Raw genomic sequence first — 11,663 nt, 5'->3', positions numbered from 1 at the left:
GTGAAATTGATCTAGCGTCAAATGTGTATACATCACATTATCGTTAATAGATTTTATAATTTTTTTTTGTTCTTAGAGTGTTTTAAGGTTGTTTAGTGTAAAAATAGATGAAATTAGGCATATCAGAGGAAATTCAAAATCCTTTGAACATTGAGCGTCTCCTTGAACCTTGCACGTGCTGCGACCTCACGCGAGTGACTCGAATCATCATCATCATTCCAATGGCTTCCACTGTATTTGTTTAGCGTTCCAGGTCCAGTTTCTCGCCTGGCCATGTCGCATGCACAACAGAATTTCGGCCCGGAGGAATTCCAGCGCACAGCGTGAACCGCACCGCCCGAGAAGTCCTCGTTTATAAGGGCGTAAAAAATGCCTGCCCTCTTCTAGGGCGTTGGTGATCGTCGATATGACCCGTCTGAAAATGCCATATCAAATTTTCAACAGTTGCACATCTATAATTTTATTCGAAGCAATCAGTCGAGAATGATTTAATAATATTACATTACCCGAGAATATATAGTAAGTACATTTTTTTAAAATTTTGTTACTTTTTCTATTGTATTTTACAAAACTATAAATTATACAAGGATAATTGTCCATTTATAACTGACAACAAATCAATACGAACAATTGGCATTGTAAGCAGTGTTTTAGACAGTTTGTTATGCAATATAAAACAACCTGTAATACCAAAATATGCGAGCTATTGCATTTCAAAGAAAGCTGCTTTCGTGCCTACGCTTTTCAATTATTATAAATGCGTTCACATAAATGTCAAACAAAACGATAGAAAGCCTATTCAAAGATTTGTATTTTTTGTCACAAGAAAGTGACATCGCAGTGATTGTATGAGTGATAAATATTATACAACATAAACGGAGCTTGTATACATATTTATATTTTTTCAATATCCTTCGTAAAACAATTGGTTATGTCCTGACAATAGGAATTATTTTTGTCTTCTTATCACCCGAGCTCGTTTGTTTTGTTACAACGTCTGAGATTTAAATGTGTAGTTAAATTGAAATTTCTTTATGTTGCTCCCAAAATTAATTTTTAACAGCAAAGCACTTTAATAAATTGTTGTAACGTACATAAAATATTCACAGCAGACAACACGAACTTTATTTTATAGGTAGTGCTAATACCATAGAAACTCCGTCAAATTAAGTAATTTGTTTAAAAATTTATGTGCCATGTTTAAGTTTTATCGATTAGATGTAATAATGAAATATAGCTGTCTTTATTAGAAATATATTTACATCGAATAAACATAACACTTTTGGAGGCAGACAAAATTTTATCACCTTGAAAATTTTAGTACGCAGATTAATTAATTTAAACCAATTTTTCTTAAAGAAACATTAATTTTGATTAATATTTGATTTGGAAATCAATATTTTGTTCCAAAATGCACCAAAATGCATTTTGTACTTTAGTTTATGCCTAACCGTTATATTTATTAAGCTTGCGATAAAATCATTGCATATTTATGTTCTGTACCATTCTAACCCGATGTAATTCTCTGTATGTTTGTGCGAGAGAGAGAGAGAGAGAGTGAGAGAGAGAGAGAGAGAGAGTGTGCTATACTTACAATTGAACATTGTTAACACTATTAATGTCTAATAAAATAATAAATTATATCGAATTAACCAGTGATCATCTTTTCCGGCACACTAGTTATCCAAACTCAGCATGAATTGCATGTTATATACCATTAAACCGGTCAGCATTTAGCTGCGAATTTATTTATGATAATCAGATCAAAAAGCATGGTGGTGTACTGTGTCAACATTTACCTAGAGTGTCTTATAATTTACAACATCGCATTTTCGTAAATAATTAGTTTCACTTTGTACCTTATGCTGTGCTGATTGTTCAAAGAGCTGAAAATAAAATATATAATATTATTTATTTTTTTAACAAACAATTTCCGTACGGGCCTTTATTTGTATAATATTTAATTGATAATTCTCACCTAGGTATATTTTATTTGATACGATTAGATATAAATCAAGGATTTCTTATCGTTTCGTTCAACAATTTAATATTGATTCCGTATTGACTAGCTTGTTGCATGGAAATTGAAGGTGTCATTCAACTAGAGCAGAAAAAGAAATAGAAAACAGACCCATTTCAATTACTTAAATTGTTTCCTCGGGAAACAAGTTGTTCAATTCTGGGTAAGATCTTTGTTTGTTTTATTAAGTCCACAAAATCGTTCGTTCCGGAAAAGTATGCTCGGGTTCCTGGAAACTTTGTACATATGCACACCCCCACTGATAGACAAATTTAACGGACCCCTCAGTTTATTTAGTTTAAAATTAAATCCATTATCTTTTTACACAGGTAGTTACAGGTAATTGGGGGCTATCGTAGTCAAAACAAACTGTAAATAATCCTTTGTTTACTTATTTTTTTTTTTTTACTTTTGTACTGATTAATCCCATTTGCACAAAAAGTGGCATTATCCCTATCCATTCTGCTACGCCTAAAGATCGCTTTCAGTTAATCTTTTTCCTCCGTTGATTCCATTTGATATTCTTATTCTTAAACCTTTTTCAATGGCTCCGGTCAGGCATTTGAGTGAGTATGAGAGAGTATCATAACTTCATTAGAGGAAGGATACAGCCAGCGCGAAATCACCAGCAGACTGAGTGTAAGCACTCAAGGGTTCTTCAGCAGAAAAACAGGACTCCATACTTTCTAGTCAGAGTCGACCTCGGTCTGCAGACGAGAGAAAGACGATAGATTCATCCGTCATCAGGTTATATGAAACCGCAGCAGTTTGGGAAATGGGATAAGAAATCTGATAGGGCAAGTCCGAAATGTTCCGATTTCCTCTAGGACTTGCCTGAAGAAGCTTGAAGAAGCCTCAATGAAAATAACCTCAGGGCCCGGCACCCGTTTCGTGAAATTCTTCTTACCACACCTCAGAAAATGGCACATGTGAATTGGACATTGAAAAATTGGGGACGAGTTCTCTTTACCGATGAGGTAATAGTTGGCCTAAAATCTTCAGATGGGCGTAATTTCATATGGAGACGATAAGGGGAAACGTACTCCCCATACTGAACGGTTCTTCAGGTGGCATTCCATGGTAGGTCATTGATATTGTGGGGTGACATTTCCTTGGACGCCCGCACCGAATTTGTTGTTGTGCGAGGATGATCTCCAACTTCACGGAGGTACTTACAAGGCATAATCGAAGGACATGTAGCGACATTTGGCCCTACATCGGTGAGAGATTCTTGCTAATGCAAGTAGCATAAACAACCAACTATACTAGTTTGTAGTTGGTACTAGTCAGATTCGAGACAATTAGTTCTCATGAAAACTGGACAGGAAATATTCTATCTCCTAGTCATTTAATTGCTGTTTTAATTTTTTTTTAGTTTTAGTTTAATCTGGTCAATTCATTATCAGTATAGAACAGATATAAAAACATATTATTTCATGGTCTTTAGCATGATCAGCATGATGATACTATTGATGCTTTTCTTCTTTAGGAAGATTCAAAAATTAGACAACTGCAACAGAAAGAAAAGACTATTTAGTGTTGGTTTTCGTTTTTCTTTAAGCCATGATATTGAGTTGAAAAATAGTTCAGTTTCTATGCCAACAGAAAACTAGAGTATGTTGTGATTGTCAAGTTCTTTTTCGATTTGAGACAAATTGATTTCATGGTAACAGAAAAAGAATACTATTTCCTAGTCGTTTAATTTAAAAAAAAAATTTATTTACTGTTTTAGTTCATCAGTTGAAGGGAAAAGACTATTTAGTATTTGTTTCATTTTACTTTAGAACTTGAATTCAGTCAATCTATTGAATTCAGTTTATATGCCAAAAGAAACTGAAAACTAGACTATTTTGTGACCTGATAGTTATGTTATTTAATGATTCAAGACAATTTGATTTCATGGACAGGACGAAATATACTATTTTCTAGTCGTTTATGTTTATTTATTTTTATTTTTTAGTTCAACATATTCGGTTGAATCTTGTTAGTACATTTTAATTACAGAACAAGACTTGTGCATGGTCTTCAGGTTGATCAGTATTGATGATTTTGTTTTGTTCTTTAGTTAGATTCAAGAAAAATTGACCATATCTCAACAGAAAAGGCAAATCATTGGATCGCGTTTTTCTTTAAGTCTTGAAATTGAGTTGAATCAAAAGGATTCAGTTTTTCCCAACATAAACGGAAAAATAGACGTTTGTAGTTTCATATTGTTTGAAGGTATGGGCAAATATGATATTTCACAATTGGTGAATAGAATTAAGTTGAATCTAGTCAATTCACTTTCAGCACAAAACAGACTAGTTTATGATCTGCACGTAGATCAACTCTTGAGTTTCTTTTTAAGTAAGATTCGAGAAAATTTGACCTTAATGCAGCAGAACTGATAATACTATTTAATATTCGTTTTGACTTTAATGTACACATTGAAATGGAGTTCTTTAAGCTTATGTCAACAAGGCAGAAAAAAGGCTCTTTTTGGTTGATTTTCATATACTTTTTAGTCATTATCTTAGGACATTATGTTTAGGAGAATTCTGTTTCTACATCTGCAGAACAAAGAAACTTGGTACACACACCGATTTATTAAATGGAGTCATTTCCAAAAATTCCAAAAAAGAAAACTAGTTTTTACAAATCAGATTATGATTTTTTTTCTTTAGCTGTTGACATGATGTAAGAATGAGATATTTCTATTCCCAATACGATAACGCAGAAAACTATTTTGTACTTGTCCAATTATCGGCTCTCATTTTTTTTTATCTTTAGCTGTTTGTGTACAATTGGATTCAATTAGGATAACTTTTATGCCCTCGACAGCGGAGCACAAATCAGATTAGGCATTCGTACAACTAATTGTTTTTATTGCCTGTAGTTGTTTGTTTTAAAAAGTCGAAAAAGTTTTAAGTTAAATCTATTTCCATTTATCACATCACTGGAATGTATTCGCTCGGATTAGAGGGGATTGTTTATTACATTTTTTGAGATATTTCGATTATCTTAAAGAAAACAAAATAGGCGCAATTGAATCTTTTCAGAGATGTTTTACTCATTTATGTATTTTGTTTAAAAAGTTTGGGTTACATGAATAAGTCTTAATTATCGATCATGTTCTAAATATAATTTCCTGAGAATTTCCTGTTTTAACAAAATTATCGATTTTGGCTTAAAAAAAATCATTCGCATTCTTTATGACATTGATTCAAAGGCTAATCTTTAATCTTTACCGTGACTTGGTGAATGCTATGCGCGTTTCTTCCTTTTAATGCAGTTTTGCCTTAGTTTTTATAAATGTCCCAAGTCGATTTTGTGCCTTTTACTCCCTGGCAATAAGTTTTACATCAAACTCCTATTTGAGGGTACGCTGTAGTCCAAGTTTATCTCAGTTTGGCCCCTCTCCAGGAAGTACTTGATAAAAATGGCAACCTTTGCCGCACGATGAGTTAGTAGAATGAGTGCCGAAGTGACAAATATGGTGTACCATAAGTAGGTTATGGTGAAATTTTTATTTTAAGAAATTAACTCCACTCTTGGTTTTAATTTTGTTTTGTTTTAATTACCTTGCTCACTGTTACTTATTACCTACTTTAAGGTAGTTGTAATGTACTACAAATTATAAAAAAAAAATCTATCTAAATAGCTATATTTCAGTTTTGGTGTTTCTCGCTCTCTCTCTCTCTCTTCTCTCTCTCTCTCTCTCTCTCTCTCTCTCTCTCTTTCAATTTCTCTCTCTGACTTTCTCTCAAAATCTAATGATTCATATAATACTTTTTTTGTAAAAAGATAAGTCTTTTACTTTTGGGTTGAAACAGTCATTTTTAAAATTCGATCCTTTTTTACTTTCAAACAATTCAATTAATTTTTCTTACGGAGGATATAATTTTTTTATTCTATCAAAAATTATGTTTATCAATTGCTTATTGAAGACATATACGAAGGTTGTAGTATGATTTTCCAGCTTTGCTCATGTACATTTCGGTTAAATTTGGTTTCGGTTGTTCATGCACGGGCCGGTGATTAGATGTCACACAAAAGTGTTTGGGCTTACGCCATCCTCAGTGAGAAATATTTTATGAACTTCTTAATGTTAGAAACAGATTGATAAATAGATAGATACACACTTATCAAGTACCCAAATAAGTGTTAAACTATAAAATTTTGTAAGTTATCATTGTACTTATCGTGATTTTTAAATGCCCGTGATTCCACAGGCCCTGATGATGACTTGAATGCTTAGCAAACAATTGGAAATTTGTTTAGCCGTGCACTCAAACAGATTTAAGGCTAGTACAAAAAATGGATATATGAACATCCCCTCTCACTTCTAAACGTATATAATCCTTACATGTCGGTGGAAGATAATATAATTAATAGGTACAGTGTTATAAAAGATGATGTTATAAATTAGAGAAATAATCGCCGTTGGTTTATCCATTGTAAACAAAATAAATTGGAAAACGTTAAAAATTTCAAGTTTTAGTCCTCTGCACATGTTTTCCAGTTCGTAGAGTAGTGAAAACGGCCGACAGTTTCACGTCCCCTTCAAAACGTAGTCTTTTTAAAAATGTATGGCCACTTTACCGTCCTCCGTCCGTTGGGGAAACGCGCAATGACGACCGAATGTGATCTGAGACCAAATCAAAAAAGAAGAAAAAAAAGAAAAGGGGGAGAGAACTGCAGAGATTTAACACCTGTTCCTCTTTCCTGGACAATTTCTCCTTTTTGAATAAAATATCTCCTAGTTTAGACTCACCCGTACCCTCACCAAGAAGAAGATTGGTAAAAATAAATCTCTGCAATAATAAAATTGTATTACCTTTTTTGTTGGGTGTATTTCTATCGATTTTGTGTTGAAACACTTTTCTACAACGGAGAATCGTTCGACTTCATCTTAAAAGAAGGGGGTCTTTTGTATGCTAACCCTCTTGTTTGCGCCTCAACCCTTCTCACAAAAAAATTGTTTTCGGACGTGAATTATAAGCGAACCGAAAAGAGAAAAAAATGCTCTGTAACTTACTTGCTTATTCTTCATTTTTTTACAAACTTAAAACACTAAATATAATTTTCACACTTTTTAAAATAGATTTTATAAGTCAAATAGTGTAAATTCTCAACTACTACATTCATTTCTATATCAAAGCATGTTTTTTACTTAAAATAATATTAACATTTTCTCGAGCTTTCTCTTGTCAACAGATCTAACCATTATGTATACAATATAGAAGTATTGATAAGGTGGTGGCTGTAAGACATTATTTTCGTTACAACTCCCCCTTTTTATGCTTGAAAAGGACATTCTACCCTAATAACTCTGTGTCACCCTATCCAACCATGGATATCGTTTCGTTATAGACAAAACAAACAAACAGACAATCCCCACATGAAAGGGATGTGCCCGTCGATAAGTACCTCTGACAGGGTAGCACGTCATATGCTTACTCATGCGAAGCGTATTACTCGAGTTTTATAACAGCCGCTCACACGCTAGTTTTTTCTTTTTTTTAGAACTGTAAGATTCGTATTAAATAATGAACAGTGCTTTTAAAAAAACTCTAAACTAAAAATATTCAGATCATACCAATTCTTTACAAGTTTTATCGATTTTATAGTGTGTTAAAACGATTTCTTAATATAAAAATATGTGGACAAAAGCATCTAATATCAAATAATCTATTTCTATTTATTTTTAAGATAATATTCAACATTTTAGGATTTTTCGGTTTCTACAAGGTGTTTTTATATTAATGTCAAGAGAGTAAACCTACAAAATTTGGTACGTTTATACATAAAAATGGTTGTACGACTCTTTCTAAAAATAGAAGATGATAAAGAAAGAGAGAGAGAGAAAGAGAGAGAGAAAGAGAGAGAGAAATTGAAAGAGAGAAAGAGAGAGAGAGATACAGACAGACAGATAAAGACATGAACGAATTTTAATTAGAGTTGCAGATGAAGAGAGAAAGAGTAAGTGAGTGTGAAAGAGATAACTGATAAAGGAGGAAAGAGAGAGAATAAATGGAGAAAGAGAGAGAGAGAGAGAGAGAGAGAGAAAGAAAGAAAGAAAGAAAGAAATTGAGATAAGAGAAGAAGATAGAAACGAGAAGGTAATAGAGATGGGATGAGAGAGATGAGTGAGAAAGGAGGAAAGAAAGTGAATGGATGGAGAGAGAAAGAGAGAGAGAGGGGGAAGAAAGAAATTCAGATGAGAGGAGAGGATAGAAGCGAGAAAGAAAGAGATAGATGAGATGAGAGAGATGAGTGAGAAAGGAGAAAAGAGAGAGAATGAATGGAGAGAGAGAGTGAGAGAGAGAGAGAGAGAGTGTGAGAGAGAGAGAGAGGGTGAGAGAGGAAGTCGACAGCAATGTAGAATTGTTACAATAATTCTTCAGCAGAGTCTTTTAGCCAAAGGATTTAATGATTCTTACTGTTTTCAAAAATATATATAATATAAAATATAAGTATGGTGGCCAAAAACCTTGGAAAAAATATAAAATTAATTAACGAAATTGCAAAAATTGAATAACTTAATGAACATCAGCTATAGAAGTGGCATGGAATTGCCACTGTTGCATACGTGAATCCAGAGGATGGATACACAAGTAATAACAAACAAAACCAGACCTGAGAAAACCAAGATAAAAATAAAAGAAATGGCTACAAAAATGTCTGTCAAAATTAAATATAAATAGATCTAGATCTAGATAGATTAAGATAAATATAAATAAAATCCATGAAACTTCTAGTTTCTAGCGGCCTATCTGTATACAGATGGATCTCAAATAGAACATGTAGTTGAAGCAGGAAACAAAGGCCCAAATTTTTATATAGCGAAACCTCTAGCCCATCAATATTCCATGAAGAGATTTATGCAGTAGAACTCCGTCTAAAAGCTGGTTTAGGAATGCCTAGCTATACGCAAGTAATGGTAAAACGAAATCAAGTAACAGGACAATCAGGTCTATGTGGATGCACACGATGGGATTGAAGGCAAATAATAGGCTGACAAAATAGCAAAAACAAGAGCAGTTCACACCCTTGGTTCGGCCCAAAGCATGCCAAAAACGGAACCGAATAACAGATTGAGAAAGAAAAGACCAAACTGGATTAATCCACCAGTGCAAATCAATCAAATTCCTCAAAATCTCAACCAGAAAACAAATATACGCTATGAAACAGCAGAGGCACCAAAATATATTAATATGACTGCAAAGCATTAGCCCGGAATTAGTACACTCGGAAAGGCGGCACTAACGACTAGAGAAAATAGTGAAGAGGAATCCCAGAAAGTGCTTACATACGTTAAAGGTACTTTCTGGGGTACGAAAGATGGCCAATTCCACAATCTTTTAGGCCGTAGTGGAAGAATGGAGATTGTAGATGCCACGGGCCATAATCTAAATATTTTGGCTGCCTTATATTCTTTTGAATCTGGTAGGTTTTTTACGCATTCCTCGTCATTTTCGAAATTAACTCTTTCCCTGCCTAAATGTCGATAGTCCCATTTCATTTCCCATGTACAAATGAAGAGGAAACCTTTTATTTGAGATTTTGTTCACCCAAAGCAATTTCACTGTGAATAGAAAATTAGCGCTTGTGTCGATATAAAATCTGTCGACCGTACAATTTATTTCGACAACCTATTTTTCAAACGAGAGCTTTATTGTGAGCAAGCTCGTTCGCGGCTCCCACCAGGCCGACCGGCGATATTGAATAGGGGAAGAGTGAATGATCCAGTGCATTAAACAACATGCAATCCTCAAATATATTACCGTCTCTTTTATAATAGAATTGTATTGTTCACGAATTTTAATCAACCCACAACCAGAGGGTCGCGTTGAATATTACTCAGCGCTTAATTATTTAATCAGTTCTAACTTAATTCCTTAGTCCCCCTTCCATCCGAACGTCTTAATCTTGGTGACTTTCATCTCGGTAATTGCTGCAGTTCAGCTTTTAGGGATGTTCAGCTTCGTTTCCGGGCGAGCATCGGCTCCCAGTTCGGATGAATATTAACAACTTGTTGAACATTGTTTTTAAAGCCTGGTTTTTCCCTAAACGCCACTCGTAAAACCATTATTAAGCCATTAGTCTGCCAAGCCTTGCCTGCAACTTGGCTTAAAGTAAAAAATCTTTTTCCGTTTGTGAACCTTTCAAACCTTCATCTTGAGATAATATTATTCTTAAGAACCTCAAAAACCTCTAAGTTACAAAATATCTTGACCTCATCTGATTGAATCTACAAAAATATTAAATGTAAAAACCTTGGGCGAAAAAAAAATTAGTTTGTCAATAAATTCAAACAAAACTATCAAAATGTCACACTATTATTGTTTTATTCCTCTCACATTATTTAATACAGTATAGAGTAAAAATTGTGAGATCCTTCCGCGTGATCTGGGGGATGATGAACCTGTAATTTATTCGTTTCCTATCATTTTGGTCTGCCTATTCTCTGAAGGTGAAAGAAATTTGCTACAGTCACTATAATCCTTTAACTTATGGGCTCATAATCCAGGATACAAGGAAGCTTTATGGTTTTTTGAAAAACCCTCGTGGTTTGTGACTTGACTAGGTGTTTAAAGTAGGCAAGGAGCCAAATATTGCCGGTTGTTATTGACATCTGATATTATTGGAATACCATACGATCTTCAGGCTCCGAATAACCCAGTTTAAAAATTAAAACCATCCCCGTGTAATATCGCATCGATGGCGGTGGATTGACTCTTGATTAAACTACCCCCGGCAACCCAAGCCCCGGGGGAACCTATGCTTCCAATCAAATTAGTACTCCCCTGGGGGTGGCGTTTTGTAAAACGTTCATTCTACAAATTAGGCTTTCAAATAACACATTTGGGCCCTTTGCTTTTTCAGATGTGGACTCCGGTCACACCGAAAAATGACGGAAATGGAAAAATCCCTTGTTCTAGATCGAAACACAGCGTGACACTCTACGGCAACCACCTCTACCTCATTGCTGGGCGAAATGGAAACATTCCCCTGAAAGACCTTTGGAGATATTCATTGAGTAAGTATACATAAATATGTTTCAAAATCAGTCAGAGTTTATGATTTCATCAACGTCAACAGTGAAGCTTTGTAGAATAATCTTCAACGTTTCAACCCCTTGTTGTTTTATTCTTCTTCTTATGTTTGTCATGTGCTGAAAGACAAGTGTTTGTGTCCAAAGGTGATGGGATTTGGGAACAGCTCGACCCAAGCGGGGATAAGCCTCCAAATCTCCAAGAGCATACGGCGGTGGCTTACAAGGATTCCATTTACGTTTTCGGAGGAGAAGTCGGATTTTCAGCTTGCAACGAAGCTCCTCTTTGGGTCTACAATGTCAAGGTAAATACAATTCAATGTTTACAGTATGCAGTAATATATCCAGTCTAAAGTGACAATAAACAAATTGTGTAAACATAAATAGACAAAAAAAGAACTAGAAAAAATCGGGTTTTGATTAATAATAATTATATGATGATTTATTTATCCTGCCAATTATTTTAAGATTAAGACCAAACATCAGGACTATCAAAATTAAATAGTTTTAATCTGAAAACAATTCAATTTATCCTCTGAGACCTGCTGCCTTTTAAACACTAGAGTATCATCATTCTTTGTTTATACTGGGTGTTCGGCCACTCGT

The 11,663-nt window shown here is 34.3% G+C and overlaps 1 protein-coding gene across 1 annotated transcript in view; it reads left to right on the top strand.

The window, feature by feature from the left end:
- The first annotated feature begins 243 nt into the window (after window positions 1-243).
- Window positions 244-11,663, top strand: part of LOC106662584 — a 34,055-nt gene continuing 22,635 nt past the window's right edge. Inside the window, exons 1-3 of the mRNA XM_014386779.2 lie at window positions 244-519; window positions 10,889-11,042; window positions 11,205-11,362. Of these exons, the coding sequence (XP_014242265.1) occupies window positions 10,889-11,042; window positions 11,205-11,362 (312 nt within the window). The 5' untranslated portion in view covers window positions 244-519. The remainder of the gene's footprint in view (window positions 520-10,888; window positions 11,043-11,204; window positions 11,363-11,663) is intronic.

Source organism: Cimex lectularius, unplaced genomic scaffold (assembly GCF_000648675.2).
Source record: "Cimex lectularius strain Harlan isolate CLEC.00 unplaced genomic scaffold, Clec_2.1 scaffold33, whole genome shotgun sequence".
Lineage (NCBI taxonomy): Eukaryota > Metazoa > Arthropoda > Insecta > Hemiptera > Cimicidae > Cimex > Cimex lectularius.
Note: the sequence above shows the minus strand (reverse complement) of the source record. Positions and strands in the feature narration are given on the sequence as shown.